General features: G+C 63.4%; 4 protein-coding genes across 4 annotated transcripts in view; 1 reads left to right on the top strand and 3 right to left on the bottom strand.

The window, feature by feature from the left end:
* CHLRE_08g358700v5 (uncharacterized protein) overlaps nucleotides 1-755 on the bottom strand; it is a 10,615-nt gene extending 9,860 nt beyond the window's left edge. Inside the window, exon 1 of the mRNA XM_043064769.1 lies at nucleotides 1-755. This exon is cut by the window's left edge and continues 664 nt beyond it. Within this exon, the coding sequence (XP_042921770.1) occupies nucleotides 1-587 (587 nt within the window). The 5' untranslated portion in view covers nucleotides 588-755.
* A 54-nt stretch (nucleotides 756-809) lies between these two features.
* Nucleotides 810-8,385, bottom strand: CHLRE_08g358751v5 (uncharacterized protein). Its single transcript, XM_043064770.1, has 17 exons — nucleotides 8,163-8,385; nucleotides 7,999-8,064; nucleotides 7,715-7,771; nucleotides 7,307-7,378; nucleotides 6,937-7,080; nucleotides 6,624-6,750; nucleotides 6,147-6,252; nucleotides 5,700-5,842; nucleotides 5,272-5,369; nucleotides 4,800-4,925; nucleotides 4,400-4,465; nucleotides 3,910-3,996; nucleotides 3,433-3,516; nucleotides 3,063-3,194; nucleotides 2,622-2,849; nucleotides 2,193-2,354; nucleotides 810-1,839 (listed from the first exon to the last, which is right to left on the bottom strand). The coding sequence occupies exons 1-17, from the start codon at nucleotides 8,223-8,225 to the stop codon at nucleotides 1,126-1,128; spliced, it is 2,475 nt and encodes an 824-aa protein (XP_042921771.1). The 5' UTR covers nucleotides 8,226-8,385; the 3' UTR covers nucleotides 810-1,125.
* A 130-nt stretch (nucleotides 8,386-8,515) lies between these two features.
* CHLRE_08g358800v5 (uncharacterized protein) lies at nucleotides 8,516-14,677 on the top strand. Its single transcript, XM_043064771.1, has 13 exons — nucleotides 8,516-9,113; nucleotides 9,300-9,366; nucleotides 9,590-9,647; nucleotides 10,075-10,114; nucleotides 10,385-10,600; nucleotides 10,748-10,882; nucleotides 11,109-11,539; nucleotides 11,682-11,811; nucleotides 12,019-12,091; nucleotides 12,595-12,645; nucleotides 13,019-13,089; nucleotides 13,275-13,429; nucleotides 13,719-14,677. The coding sequence occupies exons 1-13, from the start codon at nucleotides 8,695-8,697 to the stop codon at nucleotides 13,739-13,741; spliced, it is 1,869 nt and encodes a 622-aa protein (XP_042921772.1). The 5' UTR covers nucleotides 8,516-8,694; the 3' UTR covers nucleotides 13,742-14,677.
* Nucleotides 14,678-14,681: 4 nt separating this feature from the next.
* CHLRE_08g358850v5 (uncharacterized protein) lies at nucleotides 14,682-19,865 on the bottom strand. Its single transcript, XM_043064772.1, has 10 exons — nucleotides 19,502-19,865; nucleotides 19,224-19,271; nucleotides 18,865-18,954; nucleotides 18,463-18,536; nucleotides 18,108-18,192; nucleotides 17,736-17,836; nucleotides 17,415-17,473; nucleotides 16,937-16,971; nucleotides 16,557-16,627; nucleotides 14,682-16,258 (listed from the first exon to the last, which is right to left on the bottom strand). The coding sequence occupies exons 1-10, from the start codon at nucleotides 19,586-19,588 to the stop codon at nucleotides 15,874-15,876; spliced, it is 1,035 nt and encodes a 344-aa protein (XP_042921773.1). The 5' UTR covers nucleotides 19,589-19,865; the 3' UTR covers nucleotides 14,682-15,873.
* Nucleotide 19,866: the final 1 nt, after the last annotated feature.

The following is a 19,866-nucleotide window of genomic DNA, read 5'->3' on the forward strand; positions in this document are numbered from 1 at the left end:
CCGCCCGCCCTCAGCGCCTCCAGGTTGCTCAACTCCACAGCGTGATTCCACAGGTCCACCGCCGCCTTCCACAGCTCCGACTCGTCCCCCGGCTGCAGCCGCGCGGCAGTAGCAGCAGCAGCAGCGCCTGCGCCGCCGGCAGTAGCAGCGGCGCTGCTGGAGGCAGTGGCGGCACGGGGCATGGCGGCTCGCAGCGCCGACACGGCGGTCTTGATGCAGGCGACCAGCTCATCAGCAATGTCGGCGGTCGCGGTGGCGGTCGCCCTGCTTCGCGCCGCGGCTTCCTGCCGCCTCGCCCGCGCCTCTGCGCGCTCCGCGGCGCCCTGCTGGCCATTTTCCTCATCGCTGTTGTCGTCGGCGTTGTAGGGCCGGCCGAGCAATGCCGGCCGCCGAGCCGCGGTTGCCACGTCGTCATAATGCCGGACTGCTAGCAGCCGGCGGGTCAGGTCGGTGAGCTGCTTGAGAAGCGATCGCGGCAGCGGCGGAAGCAGCGATGGGTCCGCAAGATAAGCAGGAGCTGCTGCGACGTGAGCGGCAGGCCCCCTTGAAGCCGCAACTGCAGCTGCTGCCTCAGGTGGCCTGGGCATTTGGAATGGCTCTCGCAGCTGCGGCGGCTGTGCTTGTGGCTGTGGTAGATGCGCGCGGGGAGGAATGCCGGCAGCCGCGCCTGCTGCTGCGCCGCGCATGAAGTGGGCCGCTCGCACTTTGTTTCAAGGTACTGAACAAGTATCCCTACGCTGCTATAATTGTTGAAGTGCTGGACTAGGGTGCTAAGCAAAGAGGCAAGCGAGAGCACCGAGAGAGGTTTGCACAGGGTTCGCATGGACGGACCGCGTTTCCCGCCAAAAGTGCCCTTGCCCTTGCCCTGGCCGGCCCTCTCCATAGCCAGCCCACTAGCTCGCCAAACACGCACGCTATATACGCGCGCCGCTCCGCTCAATTGCCTCCATCTTGCGAGCCCTTCCCACACATTCCTCCAACCATTCTCACCCTACCTCCAACCCGCCCTCACACATACTTGCAGGCAAAGCTCCACTCCGCTTCACTCCACTCTCGTCCTCCGCTTCCTCCCGCTCCGCCCAACGCCGCTCCGCCCAACGCTGCTCCTGCCTCCTGCTACTCCCGCTACTCTGGGTCGTCCAGGCCAGGGCTGTCCTCGTCATCATCATCCACGTCATCACCCGCCAGCGGCGACAGCGGCGGTTCTTCATGCTGCTGCTGGGAGCCCATGCCGGCCGCGTCTGGGATGGACACCGGTGCGGGGGTCCTACTGCTGCTACTGCTGGTGCTGGCGGCAGTGGCAGTGGCAGTGGCCGCTTGCGGCGCCGCCGGCACTGCCGGCTGCGGCGCCTGCGGCGGCGGGACCGGTGATGTGAGCTCAGTGATCTTGGGCGCTGCTGGCGCTGGTGCTGGTGCTGCGGGCGAAGGCTTTGCCGCGGGCGCCGCCGCCGGGGACGTCTTGGCGGGCGCCGCCGCCGGTCCTGCAGATGGCGCGGCGGCGGCGGAGCTAGAGGCCGTGGCGGCGGTGGCGGACAGCGCAGCCGCCGCCTTGGGTGCGGGGGCTGCCTTGCCCGCCGGCTCCTGCAGCACCTGCACCAGGGGCTTGGCGGCGGCGGCGGCTGGCGCCGCCGCCGCCGCCCCTGCCTTGCCGCCCGCCCCGCCGCCGCTGCTGCTACTGCCGGCCCCTGGCGCCGGCTTGGGTGCCGCTGCGGTGCCGGCCCCAGCGGCGGCGGCCCCGGCGGCGGCGGCGCCCGGCGCGAAGTCCTGTAGCACCGTGAGGGCTCCGGCCACTGGGTGGTAGGCGTACCACACACCTGCCACCCGGTCGCGCTCCTTTGGCTGTGAGGGTGAGGGGCAGGGGCAGTGGGAGGGGTAACATTCACGTCTAGCCAAGAAAGTGGTAGACGGCAGCGGGGGCCAGTGTGAGCATGTTTGTAACTTGATTGCCCCCGCCCTTACACGTGGGGTGTCTGCATGATGCACCATGCAGACACCCACGCACCCTTTCGCTCCTCCTTTCCACTCCTCTCCACTCCTCTCCTCTCCCCTCCCCTCCCCTCCTCTCCTCTCCTCTCCTCTCCTCTCCTCTCCTCTCCTCTCCTCTCCTCTCCTCTCCTCTCCTCTCCTCTCCTCTCCTCTCCTCTCCTCTCCCCTGCCCTCCTCTCCTCCCAGCCCCTTCTACTCCCCCTCACCTTGGGCGCCTTCTTGAGTTTCACCTGCAGCGCCAGCCCGTCCACCGCCAGCAGCCCCACCGTCACCCACAGCACCGCCGCGCCCTCGCCGCTGTCGCGCGTGGGCAGCTCCGGCAGCGACAGCAGCGCCTCCGCAGCCAGGTCGCCCCAGCGCACACTGGCCTGCGGGCGCGCGTGTTTGTGTTTGTGTTTGTGTGTGTGTGTGCGCGTGTGTGTGTGTGTTTGTGTGGGTTGTGTGTGTGTGTGTGTGCCTATGTGCGTGTGCGTGATTTGTGTGTGTACTTCTGTGTATATATGAGGCTGTGTACATGTGTGTGTTCTGCACAAGGAAGGAACGTGTCTTCGTGTATGTATGTGCGTTACCGTATACGCGCTCATCACACTCCGGCACGCCCCACCAGGGCACGCCAGTCCCCCCCGCCCCCGCACCTTGCCGTTGGCCGGCAGCGGCCGCGTGTCGTCCAGCTCCAGCGGCTTCAGCCGGTAGCGCAGCCCCTGCACCGCCACTGGCGCCGTCTTGCTACTGCCGCTACTACTGCTACTGCCGCTACTGCCGGCGGGCGCCGCCACCTCCACAGGCTCGGGCGGGCGGGAGTCGTCCAGGGCCATGGCGAAGTCGTACCAGGACTCAAACACGCCGCCGCCGCTGTCGTGCACCTGGGGGTGGCGGGATGGAGGGGGTTGCCAAGTCAATTGGGGCCGGGGTGCGCAGTCCGGAAAGCAATATGGAAACAGAGCGGGGCAGGGAATTGAAGCGAAGTGGAGAATGCAGTTCTGCAGCAGCGACAAAACGTATGTCAGTCATCAATTGCTCATTTGCATCACCTGGCGTCCTGCACCCATGCAAATCCCACCCCCGCCGCCGCCTACCTTGCGCCAGGTGCAGACCTTGACCGGCGGGGGCGCCGCCCCGCCGCCGCCGCCGCCGCCGTTTGCCGCCGCCGCCACCGATGAGGCCGCCTCGGGCGCCGCCGGCTCCATCTCACACATGAAGTCAAGGTGCTGCGTGGCCCCAAAGAACGCGTAGGTTAAATTAAATCCTGACTTGCGACACTTTCGTGACCCTTCGTTGCAACCTTTTGCATGCCCACATCCCAGGCCCCAATGCAACTTCTGCCATACCCCAATGCGCCGCCCCAATCCACCGCCCCCCCCCCCCGCCCGCCACTCCTCTCCCCCGCCCGCCAACCTTCTCCCACCACCCAACTACACACCCAGCCACACCCACCCAGCCACCCACTTTGAGCATGGCCTCCATGCGCTCCCTCGCCATGCGCCTGGCCGCCTCCCCGCTGAAGTGCTGCTTCACAGCCGCGTCCGCCACCTGTGTGTGTCCGCCGCGCCCGTGTCAGTCAGTCAGTCAGTCAGTCAGTCAGTCAGTCAGTCAGTCAGTGTCCGTGCGACCCGGGACAGCAGCAGTGGCCCGAGACAGAGGCAACCCCCCCCCCCACACACACGCACACGCACATACACGCACACACACACACACACACACACACACACACACACACACACACACACACACACACACACACACATTGCGTCATTGGGTGGGCTTTCGTTTCGTTTTTTAACACACACACAACACACACACACACACACACACACACACACACACACGCTGCTCGTGCCCCTAGTGCGCTCGTAAGCCGACTGGCTTCGGCCGCCCCCCGGACCCGCCGCCCCCTCCTCTCCCCCCAACCCGCTGCCCCCGCACCTGCCGCCAGTTCTTGCCCCGCAGCAGCGCCTCACGCACCACCGGCACCGCCTCCAGGATGAGGGCGGCGGCGCGGCCACTGCCGGCCTGGTGGTGGTGTGGAGGGCGGCGAGGGGGCGGAATGATGGTGGTGGAAGGGGTGGAGGAGCGTCCAGCAAGGGCATTGTTATGCAGCCTTCATCAGTCCCCCGGCGCCCTCTTCAGCGCCAGCATACGGCACCAAGATACATGCGTGTGGGCGGATCCAACTTGATGCCTTTCCCAACGGCTTCCCCCCAGCTACACGCGTGTCATACACAATCTTCCCCGCGCCCCCCTCCGTGCTCTGGGCGGGGCTGGCGGGTTTGGGCTAACTCGGTTGGCTTGCTTTGGGCTCTGGACTGAACTACCCGCCCCCCGCCCCCCGACAAACACACACACACACACACACACAGGTACACGGTACACGTTTTCCGTTTCCCCTTCCTCTCGTGTTTCCTGACACACCCACCTGGTCGGGCGTGGCGCCCAGGGCCAGCTCGTCCAGGCTGCGCTGCAGGTCCTTGAGCACCGGCAGCTGCGTGTGTGTGTGTGTTAAAGAGCACAAGGAAAACGTTGTGTGGTGTGTGTGTGTGTGTATGTGGGGGGGGGAGGAGGGGTGGCGAGGAGAGGGGGTGAGCGTTGCGAAGGGAAGGCGCGTTGACACGGCGGCACGTCGGTGAGCGTGAGCTGCACGTGGTCAGCGTGAGCCGCAATGCACCGCCCCCATGCGGCCCAACTCATACCTCCTCAGTCCCCCACGATGTTCCCCCTTCACCTTGGTTATGGTTTAGGTCCCCCCCCCACACACACACCTCCCAGCTCCCCCACCTCCTCCCCACTCCTCCTCCTCCCCCACCTCCCCCTCTCACCTGGTCGAACATGAGCTCGTTGAGGTGTCGCTTCAGCCCCAGCAGCCGCTCGCGCCGGTACTCGTCCAGCGCGTACCGGGCGCGGCAGCGAGGCTCCACAAGCAGGTTGGTCACCGCCAGCCACACCTGCAGGCGTGCAGTGGGGTGGGGAGGTGGTGGTGGTGGTGGGGGTAGTGGTGGTGGTGGTGGGGGGTGGTTGCAAAGATTGGTACAGAGAAGATGTAGTGAAGTAAACAGCAGGCGTAGGGGCGGGGGCGGGGGGTGTCTGATAGGAAAGTGCAAGGGAGGTTGGGGGCATCCGAGGTCCAAGACGCGTGGGCTTTCATAGTGAAGCATGTGTGCGCACCCGCCTCATCACCCGCTCCACCCCATCCTCTACCCACCCTGAATCCCCACTTCGGGGGTGGGTTGGGTTTTGCCCTTGAACCCCCTGACGCCCCCCACCTCAGCCCCCTCCCCCGCCTGTATCCACCTGTCCGTCTGTCTGCGTGATCTTCAGCCGGTCCGCCGGCGGCACCACCGCCCACCGGTTGCCCACCCACTTCTCCAGCACAGGCCGCCCCTTGGCGCCTGCGGATGAGGGGTAGCGGGGGGGGGGCGCCGTGGGTTGAGTGTCAGGGGTGGATGGGCGGGTGGGTGGGAGCTGGGTGCCACGTGGCGGCCGCGGCCAGGGGGTCCCACGTGTGTCGTGTTGTGCAACCACCGCCATGCCAGCCTTCTACAAGCAATACAAAGGCGAGCTACCCAATCCCGCCAAACCCCAACAACCCCCCTCCCCTCCCTCCCTCCGTTCCTCCCTCCGTCCCTCCCTCCGTTCCTCAGCTGGTTTAGCTTAGTTTGGTCTAGTTTGGGCTGGTAATTACAACCCCCCCTCTCCCCCCCTCCCCATCCCCTCCCCACCTGTCTTGGGGTCCAGCGGCTGCCGGGTGCGCACCCAGGGCGGGCGGTCCAGCAGCGGCAGCAGCGCCATCAGCGTGTCGTTCACGGACACGGCGCGGGTGAGCGCGCCCAGCGGCATGCGCGGCAGTGCGTCCGTCACGTAGCTGGTGGGGGGTGAGGAGGGGGAGGAGGGGGTGGGTGGGTGGGGGTGGGGGATAGGGGGTGAAGGGGGCGCACTGTGTGTGTGCGAGCTTAGAAGGCACAAGGGGAGGAACTGTGTACGAATTGTGTGTGTGTGTGTGTTGTTGTTGTTTTTGGTGTCCCAAGGGGACAGCGGCGCTTGCCGGTATGTGGTGCGCCTCAGCCCCAACCACACACCCACCGACCCTTCCCCCAGGGCACAGCCCCCCACCCACCCAACAGTGCCCCTACCCCTCCCGCTCCCCTCTGTTCCCTCCCGCCTCTCACCGCGTGATGTTGAGCCCGCACATGAGCACGCCCCACTCCGTCTCCCGCCGCTTCTCCTCCTGCTCCTCCAGCTTGGTCATAGCGAGCATCTGCTCCGCCGTGCGCTCTGTGTGTGTGTGTGTGTGTGTGTGTGTGTGTGTGTGTGTGTGTGTGTGTGTGTGTGTGTGTGTGTGTGTGTGTGTGTGTGTGTTGGGGGGGGGGGCGGAGGTTGGGGGGGGGGGCTCCATGCATGTTAGATAAGACGAGAGGGCGTAGCCAGGGGGGGGTTGTAGATACCAGCCCAAACTAAACCAAACCCAATGCAATAGAGCGAGGGGGTGATTGGGTTGGGCGCTGGGATGGAGACCTCCTCACTCTGTCTTCCTCCGTTCCTGCCTGCCTCCCAACCCCCTCCCCTCCCCAATCCCCTCCCACCCGTCCCCTCTCGTCCCCTCCCCTCTCCCCGCCCCCCAATCCCCCATCCCTCCTCCCTCTCACCCCTGTGCTCCGCCAGCCTGTGTCCCTCCGCCACTAGCCGTGTCAGGCGGCGGTAGCACCAGTCCGCCACCTCCAGCCCGAAGTCCTCTGACAGCGACTCGGCGGCGTGAGAGTGGTACAGACACACCTGCCGGGCAGGAGGGCGGGCCGGGGCGGCGGTGTGTGGGGTGGAGTCCCGGGCGGAGTGGGGTGTTGGACTTGTTTGTCACACTCTCCCTTCCTCCCTCCCTCCCTTCCTTCCTCCCTACACACATACACACACGGTCCCTCGACCTCCCTCACCCTTCTTCCTCCCCCCGATCCCCCTCCTCACCTGCAGCAGGTTGGCCACCGCCACCTCGTGGTACAGCAGCACGTAGGCGCTCACGCTGTCCACGTGCTCGGCCAGGTGGCCCGCCAGCAGCGGGTACACGTGCTCCTTCCACGCCTCCATCACCAGCAGGTCGTGCACCAGGACCTGAGGAGGAGGAGGAGGTCGGGTTGGGAGATGGGGTGGGGGGGGGGGCGAAGTGAAGGGGAGGAGGAATGGGGGAGAGAGGTCCCGCGGTCTGGCCTTTCGTGCCCCCCCTGTGTGTCGATCGCCCCCTGCCCGCCTGCCTCGGGCAGTCTCGGGCACGCCCTCCCCTTCCGGACTGAACTTTACCATCCCAAACGCACCATCCCAAACACACAGACCCGCGCACCTGCAGCTTGTCCAGCGACACCAGCAGCTCCACCACAAACTCATCGCTGTTGGTCTGGGCGTTGTAATGGGCCTGCACACAACACACACACACACACACACACACACACACACACACACACACACACACACACACACACACACACACACACGGGGGTGTTGGGGAGTTAGGCGGCCACCCGCACCGGCGCTCTGGTGCTGCTACTGTGGTGCTGCTGCGTGCAGTGAGGGATGTTCGCAAAGCAGCTGGGCGCTTCGCCTTGTGCCCTGCACCCTCCTGCACACGCACCTAGGGGAGTTTGGGTTCGCTGTGATGCCTGCCAGCCCCCAAGACACCACACCACGGCCATGCCAGTCCCAGAAAACCAGGTCCGCTTTTGAGTAAACCACGCCGCTCGAGCCTTCCCACCTGGAGGTTCAGCCGCTCGATCCACTCATGCTGCTGGTGCCACTTGTTGCTCCCAACCTGTCAGCGTGCGGCAGCAAGCGAATAAGCGCTCGCAGTATCCGCTGCACGCGTGCTTAGGCAAGCGCTCCCCTGTGCGGCTGGCGGCCTACGGGAGGCCTGGCGTCCCCGAGCAAGCGCCGGGGCCGCGGGGTCGCCTGGCACGAAACCCTGGTGCCAGAGTCGCTCCATTCCTCAAGATTGGACTTTCCCCCAGATCAATCTCTAGATGCACGTTCAGCACTCACGTCCTCAATGCCCAGCGGCTGAAGTTGGTTAATGATGTGTTCCGCTTCGGTCGCGCTCAGCGGCGCCTGCGGTATAAAACAAGTCACCTTAATAGCATTATCACAAGCTTGAAATAACCAGAGCAGGACATGCGCGCAAAGGCTAGGTCAACTCTTCCGCGAACCTGCGATACTCCACCGCCCTGCGCCTGCTGTCCGCGTTGTAGAAGCTGCTCTATACTATCCATAGCTGCTTATGATGCCCAGATCACTCAAGGTTTGTGAAAGGCAGGTCTCTACGCTTCGAACGACCGCTGAACTACCCTTCTGAGGCACAGCTCAACGACACGACAATGTAAGCATGTGGAGAGGTGTATGATGTGAAGTAATTATCTTAGGCGTCTCCGGTTTACCGCTGTTTGCCGAAAAGGAAGCTTCAATCGGAATGAGCATTGCACCCTGAGTCCAAGCAGCTTAATTTGGGACCTGGTCGATTGAATTTCCATATGTATATGGAGTTATACATCAATATCACCTCCAAAGCTCAAAGCATACGGCACCCGAGCCGCCCACAAATGGAACTGTGCCTCTCCTTGCCCAATTGTTAGTTGCAGAAGTAACATACCCGCGTAGCACCCACTTGGTCCTTAAACATCAGTCGCCTCTGCGCGGGGAGGTTCTGACGCGGTCGGGGCCACAAAGTCGGAGCAGGAGGACATGGGCACGGTGGACGCGGCGGCACTCACCGCCGCACCCGCACCCGGCGCCTCCACCACGCCGAATGGCGCCGCGGCCCCAACAGCCTCTGCCAATGCCAGCGGCACCAAACCCATAACCATCACCCGAAGTGGCTATCAGGGCTTTGGCTCTTTCTTCAATGAGGTGTCGGTTCAGGACATGATTGCCGTGCCCCGGGATGCCTACGTGCCGCCGGCGCGGCCCTTCGCACCGCCCTCGCTGGAGCGCGCCGCCTCGCTCCCTTTCGGCGAGGCGTGTCGAGAGCTTTTCATGATTGACTTCCAGCGCTGGACCTTCATAAATCACGGCGCATTCGGCGGCGTGTGCCGCCCGGCGCATGAGGAGGCCAACCAGTGGCGGGAGTACTGCGAGGCACAGCCCCTCAAGTTCCTGGACAGGTGTGTGTGCGTGTGTATGTGCATGTGGCGTGGGGGGAGCAATTTATTCCAATCTCAGTACAAATGGGTATGCCTGGACGATAAGGAGGAACTGTTGGAGATTAGAGAGGGCACGACCGAGCGTGTGGAACAAACTCACCTAGCCTGACCCCTCACCCCTTCTCTTCCCCATCCCCACCCATGCAGGGAGCTCTTTCCACAGATGGTCCGGGTGATGCGGGAGATGGCGGACTTCATGGGGGCGGACCCGCGGGTACGTGTGTATGTGTGCGCGTGTGCGTGTGTGTGGGGGGGCAGGGGGGGTTCAGGGGGATGGGGTCAATGGTGTCAGTGGTTTCAGTGGGTCCGTGTATGTGGGCGTTGTGTTTTGCGGTGTGAATGTGTGATGCGTGCCTGTATTGGTACGTTGGGGCTCTTGGCTCAGGCCCGGCTAAAAAAAACCCTTTACACACCCTCTCATGCCCTCCCCCCCACAGGACCTGGTATTTGTGCCCAACGCCACCACCGGCCTCAATGTGGCCATTCAGGCGGCAGGTGCGGCGGGCGGGGAGGGGGAGGGCGGGGAGGGGGGTTGCTGGTGTGTTGAGGCTCTCTGGCTACGTGTGTGGCTGCGTCCCCCGGCTTATTACGGCACGTGTGTGTGGGGGGGCTGTATGTTGTTGAAGGGCTTTGCCTCCTTCAGCTCCCCTGCGCGTATGTGTGTGTGGCTGTGTGTGTGTGCGTATGTGGTTGGCGTGTGTGTGTGTGTGTGTGTGTGTGTTTGGCGTGTGTGTGCTTGTGTGTGCGCGTGGTACCGTGCGGGGTACGGCACTGGGGGTACGGGTTGATGTTGCCTGCCTACGGTGATGCAACTGGCTGGCCCCGCATGGGGCGGATGGGGCATGGGTGCTCTCGCAAGTCACAACGGTCCCCCGACGCCTGAATGATAACCCGCTCTCTCCCCTTCTTTTTCCCCCTTCAGGCCTGCGGCCCGGCGACACAATGTACATGCTCAACATAGGGTGAGCGCTGGAAACGCACTAAAGGGAAGGGGCTCAGCACAGCCGGTCTCCATGCGTGTGCGTGTGCATGCGCTTGTGTTTGCGTTGTGGTTTGCCACCAGCACGCTTATCGGCCGCTGTGGTAACAGGCTCACAACGAAGTGCCCCATGAGGACCTTGTGGACTGTTGCCACGCCTTGGTTATACGAGTACGACTTGAGTACGACTTGAGTACGACATGAGTACGACGTGAATACGACATGCCCCAGGACTGTTGCCACGCCTGTGCAGGTACGGCAGTGTTAAGAAGATGGCGCAGGCGGCGTCCGCGGCGGCGGCAGGGCGGGGCGCTGGCTCTGCCGACCCGGCTGCTGCTGCTGCTGCTGCTGCTACAGCCTCTGCTGGCACGGCTACAGCCGCCGCCACGCCCACGCCCACGCCCACGCCGCACGGCGAGGCCCCCGGCGGCATCAATGTGGTGTACGGCGAGGTGGTGTTTCCCATTAGGTAGGCGCGGGATGTGTGTGTGTGTGTGTGTGTGTGTGTGTGTGTCAAGAAGCTCCACCCCACTGCACGCTCAAGTCTCAACCCAACCGCGCACCCGCCTCGCTCCTCCAACCCCCACCCCACCCCACCCTCCACCCCACCCCCTAGCGGCCCCCAAGCCATCGTGGACCTGGTGGCCGCCACGCTGCCGCCCGGCACCCGGCTGGCGGTGTTCGACACAGTCACCAGCAACACCGCGCTGCTGCTGCCCGTGGCGGAGCTGACAGCGCTGTGCAGGAGCAGGTGGGCGGCCTTTAGGGCGCGTGCATGTGTTCGGTGTGTGTTCGGGTGTGTGTGTGTGTGTGTGTGTGTGTGTGTGCTGCTCTGTGTGTGTATGTGTGTGTGTTCATCTTTTGGGGAGGCACACCTGTACCGGTACAGCACGCCACGCCCGCCGCCGTGCAACTCTGCACTGCTTCAGCTACTGCTGCTTCAGCTACTGCCGCCGCTGTACTGCTGCCCACCGCAGGGGCGTGCAGGTGCTCATAGACGGCGCACACGCGCTGGGGCAGGTGCACCTAGACTTGCAGGCCGGCGTGTGCGGCGGCAGCGTGCACGGCGATACACAGGAGGAGCAGCAGCAGCCGCAGCAGCCGCAGCAGCAGCAGCAGCAGCAGGCGGAAGCCGCAGCAGCGGGCGCAGCCGTGTCGGCACTGACCATCAACGGTAGTGCCGCCGATGCCGGTGCCGCCGCAACCAGCAAGCCCAGCTCCTCAAGCCAGGACCCGGGTTCGAATCTCGCTGTGCCCGACTTCTTTGTGACCAACTGTCACAAGTGGCTGGCGGCGCCGCGCGGCACGGCGGTGATGTGGGTGCGGCGGGACCGGCAGGCGGCGGTGCGGCCGCTGGTGGTCAGCCACGGCAGCGGCGCCGGCTTCACTTCCGACTTCATCTGGGATGGTGGGTGATGCACACACACACACGCGCTGTGCGTGCATTGAAGAGGGAACAAAGGATTCTTGCCACACACACACACACACACACACACAGACACACACACACACACACGCATACACACACATGAACACGCACACACGCACAGGCATGCGCGACTACGCGCCTTACCTGGCCACCTCCTCGGCCCTGGGGCTGTGGGCCGCGATGGGGCCGGCCCGTGTGCGCGCCTACATGCGCGACCTGCTGGCGGCGGCGGTGGAGCTGTGCGGCAGCAGGTGCGGCAGAGCGTGTGTGCGTGTGTGTGTGTGTGTGTGTATGTGTGTGCGTGTAGCGCTGTGCACTTGTGTGTCGCCATCAGCTAGTGCCGTCCTGGTGCCTGCTGCCCCACTGCTGCTTGCGCCCTGTTGCCCCCCTCATTGCTGCCCCCCCCCCACTGTCCACTGCTCCCCTCCCCCCCTCCCCCCCTCCCCCTTCACCACCAGGTGGGGCACGGGCCTGCTGGCGCCCTCACTGGCCATGTGCGGGGGCAGCATGGCGCTGCTGGGGCTGCCGCAGGTGGGGCACAGGGGCAGCATGGCGCTGATGGGGCTGCCACAGGTGGGGCACAGGGGCAGCATGGCGCTGCTGGGGTTGCCACAGGTGGGGCCTCACAGGGGGAGTATGGCGCTGCTGGGGCTGCCACAGGTGGGGCCTCACAGGGCGAGGGGGAGGAGGAGGAGGACGGGAGAGAGAGGCGGGGAGAGAGACACGGGGAGAGAGACACGGGGAGAGGGGGGTCGAGAGAGGGGGAAGAGAGAGGGGAGAGGAGGAGGAAAGGAGAAGGAGGGAAGGATTGGGGGTTGTGCGGGGAAAGCCTAACGAAGCACAGGGGGGCGGGCGGCAGTAGGTGCTAGGGAGGGAGGCTAGAGGCCGGACATGTCCCCAATCCCGGCGTGCCAAGACTGGATGTGGGAGGCACCGTCACGGCCCGAAACTGTGTGTCTGTGTTGAAAAACGAAGCAAACGTGTGTGTGTGTGTGCTCCCTGTGCTGCGCCGTTTCGTGCCCACGTGTCCACAGGAGCTGGCGGAGGGGCCGGAGGCGGACTCGGCAGATGCCAAGTATGTGCAGGTGGGTGGGTGGATGCGTGGATGTGTGAGTGGGGCGTGTGTGTGCGTGTGTGTGTGTGTGTGTGTGTGTGTGTGTGTGTGTGTGTGTGTGTGCGTGTGTGCGTTGTCGCTGCTGGTTCAAGCTTGCGTTGGCTGCTGCTGTGTTGGTGGCGATTGTGGGCGTGACAAATTTGACTCGTGTGCACTGTCTCCTGCTCTATAATTTAGAACGCGTGTTTGCCTTGATGTCGCTGTCTCGGGCTGTCTCCAGTGAGCCCCGGCTGGGTTCGGTTCAGTAGGGGCTGGTATATACACCCCGCCCCTCAGTTCTTCATGAACGGCGCCCCCCTCCCACCCCTCCCACCCCTCCCAAACACACACTCAAACACGTACAGGACATGCTGCACCACGTGTACGGCATCGAGGTGCCCATCAAGGCCGTACAGGGCCGCCTGTACGTGCGCCTGTGAGTCCCGCAAACACACAGGCACACGCACAGGCACTCTCCCTCCCGCCTGTCGTGCACACACCGAGTTGCATGCTGTCGTGCATACACCGGCTTGCGTGCCTCCAGACGCGCATGTCACATACACACCTACCCAGCCTCACACACACCTGTTCCACACACATCCTCACACACCCACACCACAGGTCGGCGCACATGTACAACGCCCTGCCCGACTACCAGCGGCTGGCGGACGCGGTGGAGGACCTGCTCGCAAAGGAGCGGCTCGGCAGGCAGGAGGCAGCGGCGGCGGCGGCGGCGGCGGCGGCGGCGGCAGCTGGGGGCCAGGAAGCCGCGCCGGGTGAGCTGGGGCTGGGGCTGCGGATGTGTAGGCTGGGGCTGCGGATGGGTAGGCTGGGGGTGGGGCTGGGGTCGTGAGCTGGGGTTGGAGGGCGGGTTGGGGCTGGGGCTGGGGCTGAAGCTGGGGCTGGGGCGGTGGGAGCAGCCTGTGATTGGTGTTCGGGTTTGCCCTCATCAGCTCAGTCCTCCACCTCAGTCCTCTGCGCCCTGCTCACGCCTGGCTGCATCCCTCTGCCGCCCCTGCCGCCCCTGCCGCCCCGCCTTCCTTTTTGCTTTCGTCGGCGCTGCAGCCAAGAAGAAGTGCGGCGGCTGAGGCTAGTTCCGCCCGCTGACACACACGCCTAGCTCCGTTGCAGGCGGCATCACGCATCAATCATGGTGCGGGTGGCGGGACGTACGACGGAGCTAGCTGTGCCGGCGGGCGGGCGGGCGGCTAGCCCTGTTCAGTCAGGGGTTGTTTGAGACCCTGGCAGGAACTAAGGCGACGAACGGGTGGCAAGGGAGCTGCACCTCTTGCCTGCATGGATTGAATACGAGTTTCGGGTTGCTCATAATGTGGAAGGAGTGTGACGGCGAAGGCAAGATGTGACTGGGCTGCGTGCAAGGGAAGTCGTGATGTACTCATACAGGCGCACATCTTGCTTTTGTACTTGTGACTGCTGGCTCCATCATCAGGCATTTGGGTTCGTTTCAAACATGCAGCGGAGGAGAGGCGTTTTCGCCTATGTAGCAGGCAAATGGAATGGAGCCAGGGGCCGTGCGTGGAGGTGATGGCGGGTGTGTGGGCGTGTAGTTGGGTGTGTTTGTGTGCGGTGGGGGTGCGGGCCCGGAATTAACCACCGGGTGTTCTTCCGCCGCCGCCGCCAACCGCCGCCAACCGCTGCTAAACGCTGCCGTCGCTGGCCATGGTGTGAGGCGCCGCGCTTGAATGCACACGTGTGTGTTTTCCGCACGTGCGAGCGCGGCGGCCGATTGTGCCCCTGGCAGCCCGTCATACAACAGACAACTTATGAATTGTGTGGATATGTGCGACGGTGCGGTCTTTGTTTTGCGCACCGTGAGCCATGGAGCGAGGAGAGGCTGCACGCTTAAAGGCTTCAGACGTCTAGAGGGATATTTGAGGCGTGAGGCTGGTGCGCTTTGCAGATCAGGGCCCTCAAGGCACCGTGGCATCAGGCGTAAAATAGAGGCCCCAGGAGCGCGTGCGTGGTTTGTTCCTTGCCGCCGTGGTCAATGCGCAACGGAGAGAATAATACCAGTTTTGCACAGAAAGCACGACCTTCACCGGTCCTTTACGTACCGCGCACAATGCATGAATCAAACGATTAGGTCTTAATTTCTGCCGTCTTCTCCTGTTGGTATCTCTCCTGAAAGCCGCAGGGGCGAACGGCGCCCCCACTCGGCATGAAACACATGGGGCGACACGCAACACCACCAGCATGCCGCCAGCGGCAGCATAGCACGTCCCACAACAGCACCTTTATTAGGATTTAATTCGGATTCTACTCAGGAATCCGGATAAAGTAGCAACACTAGTACGGTACAGGCCTACAGGGCGTCTCGCAGTACTGTTGCGCCGCACCACTAAACTTTTAGGAGGTACGCGTTTGTTTCATTGCACTCGTGTGTCTCCGTCGTCTCCGCCGCCCACACGTACGCCTCAACTTCTCCACCCTACACAAGCCTTCCGCTGCTGCTGCGCACGGCAGCTAGCCCTCCCCCCACACACACTCGCTTAATGTCAATGCAACGTGTAGCCTATCTATGCGTGTCATCAGGCCCGTGCGTGGTGCTGCGGTTTCCTGGCCATAGTATGCAGTAGTACGTGATTGATAAGGGGAGCACGTACGGGGAGATTAAATGCAATGACTGCATCATCAACACAGCACTGTAAGCCATGTAACATGCTCATGCTCACAACAGGAAAGCAAAAGAGTCGAGGAAGCGGTATATAGGTTGTCCGTACAGATATCAACACTGCAGACAAGTAGTGTGTCACCACACATGCAGTGCAGGAGCCCGCAACGCTCCATGGCAGTCACGGTGCAGAATCATCGATGAACGTTGCACATGCGTGAAGCAGTCTCGCATCTTGCACGAGATTGGTGTCGAACATATTGGCGTGCCATGGGACGAATGCTTCAAATAAAGTAATCAGAAATGGCGTGCGTGTCAATTCTGCCAGCATTCCGTGCGCCCTGGCACGAGCTTGTTGGCACCGCGTGCAACAGGACATGCAACACGGCTAAGACGTGTACGAAGGCAAACCCATGCACGTGCGAACAAATGTGGCGTGAGGCTGCGCCCAAGGACGTAGCCCATACATGCCAACAAGCATAACAAGCCATTGAACCCCCCTGCCGAGCAATACTCAAGCCATCAAAACCACGCCGACTTTGCCCACAGTAATCTTGCAAGCTTGCCGTGAAGCAACGAGCGAGGCCTCTAAGAATCCACCTCCGCCGGCTGACGCAGCTTGCCACTGCCGCCGCTGCCACCCGCCTGCTGCCGTCCGCTCCCACCGCCACCCGCCCTGACCACATCCGCCGCCGCCACACCGCCCGCCTTCACATACTCATCATCTTCATGCCTGCGCGCACCAAACATGGGCCGCATCTGGCCCTTGCCGCCGCCCTCCTCTTCGCCCTCATCCTCCCCGCCGTCGGCACCGCCCTCACCATCCTCATCGCCGCCGTCACCGCCCGGGCCCACCTTGGCACCCCCCTTCTGGGCCTGGGGCGAGGCCCGGAAGATGAACACCTGGGCCATGCCCGACAGGATCGCCAGCACTCCCACAGCAATGGCCAGAGCGACGACCAGCGCGTCGACGCTGCGGTGTTATGGGATGTCATGGGGTGTTATGGGATGTCATGGGGTGTCATGGGGTGTCATGGGGTGTCATGGGGTGTTATGGGTGTTATGTGGTGTGGTGTTGTGTGGTGTTTGACACGGCACGGCCCGACCTCTTTATTGACCTTCCTCTCAAACACGGATTGGACTCATCTATTCCGCCCCGCCCCGCCCCGCCCCACCCCGCCCCGCCCCACCCCGCCCCGCCCCGCTCCGCCCCGGCCCGCCCACCACGGACCGCACCATACGCACGCACGCACACACACGCACGCACGCACCTCTTGTACACGGTGAGGTCGGTGGTGCCGTTGTCGCCGTTAGCGCCGTACATCACCGCGTAGTCGGGCCACTGCGAGGATGGGGTGGGGTGGTGGTGGTGGTGGTGTACGGCGGTGTTCCGGGTGATGATGGGTTAATGCCGGCGGGGAATGCATGACCGCATGCATGAGAGATGTCAGGTGTGAGGTCAACCCATGCATGTACACGAGTAGAGCGCCTTGGCCGCCGGACCCACCCACCCACCCACCCACCCACCCACCCACCCACCCACCCACCCACCCACCCACCCACCCACCCACCCACCCACCCACCCACCCACCCACCCACCCACCCACCCACCCACCCACCCACCCACCCACCCACCCACCCACCCACCCACCTTGATGTAGAGCATGAAGCACACCGCGTTGAAGACTGCGGAGGGCGGCAGTAGTGTGGACCAACACAAGTAATACCAGCAGCAGGATAACAAGTTGTGTTGGAGGCCAGGGACAGACACGTGGAAGGCAGAGGACAGGAGGCCGCAGACGGCAGCAGGGGCCGCAGAATGAAGTGGGCAATATGTACCGGCAGCAGCACGCACCACACGGGCCCACACGCACCCACACGCGCCGCCCCGCGGTGCCGTAGTTGTGCACGTGTAGCGCCACCGCCCACGCCGAACGCAGTGTGCATGTGCGCACTTACCCACCCACCCACCCACGCGCCCACCCTGTCACGCACGCACGCACGCACGCACGCACGCACGCACGCACGCACGCACGCAGCAAGCACGCACCCACCCACCTACCCACCCACCCACCCGCCCACCCACCCAGCACGCACGCACGCACGCACGCACGCATGCACACACGCACATGTGACAATGCCGGCGCCGATCAGGCCCAGCACTGCGAGGAACACAAGCACGTTGGCCCTGCGCAGCAACATTCAGCAGCGGCGGCGGCGGCGTCAGGCAGCAGAGCAGCAGTCGGGCGGCGGTTGGGGGACGGGTCAGTGCGGCAGCATTCAGGCTAATGGCATGATGGCTCACTTCGGGAACAGCGGGCCTTCACCTTTGCTTTTACTTTTGCTTCCTCATTCACCCAGCACGCTGCTCCGGCGCCGGTTACATGCCGTACATGTTAGTATAAATTATATGGCCAACGCGCCCGCACCACCCCCAGCCGCCCACCCACCTGTAGAAGTACTTCATGGTGCTTGACAGGTCGGTGCCGGGCGGGCTGAGGCCGCGCGCCTGGGACAGGTACACATACTGGATGATGATGACCAGGATGGCCTGTGAGGGGAGGAGGGGGGAGTTGCGGGATGGGATGGGAGGAGGGAGGGATGGGAGCGAAGTAGAGTGGAGTGGAGGAGCGGATTGCAACATGCTGTTTGAAGCAGTCCAGGAGCGAGAAAGGGAGCGCGCGCGCACACACACACACACACACACACACGCACGCACACACGCACACACACATGCACACACATACACACACACATACACACACACACACAGGCACGCGCGCACGAACCCCTCGCTTGCCCCCTGCATGCCGCTTGCGCACCACGGACAGGCAGAAGCCGCTGATGGCCAGGTAGTACCCGAACAGGAAGCTGGGCGGCCGGTCGCGCCACCAGACGCCAATGGTCCTGTACAGGTTGTGCGTGTGTGCGTGCGTGTGTGTGTGTGTGTGTGTGTGTGTGTGTGTGTGTGTGTGTGTTACACGGTATACAGAGCACCTGAGTATGTACTGAAGGCAGCACATGCGGAGCGTGTTGGCCAGATGAGGGGAATTGTGCCGACCGTGCGTATGTGCTGGCCACTAGCCAGGAGCACCACGCAAGTACTTGACGGTATGGGAACCGCGTGAGAGCCTAGTCAGTGACTCCGAGTATCAAGGGACCCCGCCGTGCACGCACTTGTAGTAGTCCATTGCGGCCTGCTCCTCGGGTGTGGGCGGCGGTCCGGCCGGGTCGCGGAACCAGCCGAAGAACTGGTGGTGAGGTGTATGTGTGTGTGTCGTACACACAAGCAGGAGTGAGGAGGGAGCGTGGAACATCAAGAACGTGGACCCTCCTCCAAGGCTCCATACCGTATACCTCGTAGTCCACCCCAGCCCACACCAGCTACCGTACCAGCCTACCACCGACCATCATGTCTCCTGAGGACTGGTGCGTGCAGCCGCCCGCCCCATCCCGCCCCACCCCATCCCACCCCACCTCCCCACCTCAACCCCACCGCATCCGCCCCACCCCACCCCACTCCACCCTCCCCCCACCCCACCCCACCCCACCCCCATCCCCACACCCACCCAGCCGCACCTGGTCTGCGGCGCGCAGCTCCGTGACTGACACGGTGCCTGGCAGCCCCAGCGCCACCGCCAGCATCAGCGCGCACACCAGACCCTCAACCTACACCGCAATGGTACATACGCATGGGGCAACCGTACATGGTATGTACCTTGTACACACACGGATCACGCATGCATGATGACAGGGCATCGTTACTGTAATAACAGAGTGCAAAAGTTGTCCGATCGGGTGCGTGAATGGGCCGTGTTCCTCAAGCCGAGTCAAGGTGTTCCTTGCAGCCCAGCCATTGTGACTAAAAAGTAATGATAAATGCTGGCCACATCGCGCCACTCCCCGCACGGGGCGCCCCCTGATCCGCGGTGGCATACCTGCAACACGGCCTCTGTACTGCTGTAGCTGGGCGTGGAGAATAGGAACTGCGGCGGGGGGGAGGGGGGGGGGGGGCGAATGGTCACGCGGGGGAACGGAGCACGTGGGACAACTTTTGACTTCCGAAGCTCGGGCTCAAGCGCTTAAAGTTTATCATGTTCAACTCAGCCCCATTAAGCCACACTTTCCACCATTTCGCCATGGCGCGCTCTGAAATGTCGCCATCGCAGACCAAGACCTCGTAGTATGCAACACACACAGAGCTGAGTATACCCACCTGTGCGAAAAAATTAACGCAGGGAACGGCAAGGAGCACAGTCCCTATCGTGCGCCTGTGCTGCTGCCAGTACGTGCGGGCGCCCATTCTCAGGTCTTGCTTTTGTCAAGCAGTAATAGTCAGTATTTATGGCCGATAGGGGACTCTCACAGCTGCACTGTGAGCGAGGGCTAGGAAAATGTTCAGGCCGACTTCGATGTTATTATCTCGTGTCGACGAAGGGGCCCAGAGCTAGGCGGCCAGCATGGATGCGACCTTCTTATTATTGTATTATAGTGTCGCTCCGCTGTCGAGTGATTACAGAACCCTGCGGTAAATCTACGGCCCATCTACGTCAGGTCGCGAACGCTTCGAGGGCTGGACGA

Source organism: Chlamydomonas reinhardtii, chromosome 8, assembly GCF_000002595.2.
Source record: "Chlamydomonas reinhardtii strain CC-503 cw92 mt+ chromosome 8, whole genome shotgun sequence".
Lineage (NCBI taxonomy): Eukaryota > Viridiplantae > Chlorophyta > Chlorophyceae > Chlamydomonadales > Chlamydomonadaceae > Chlamydomonas > Chlamydomonas reinhardtii.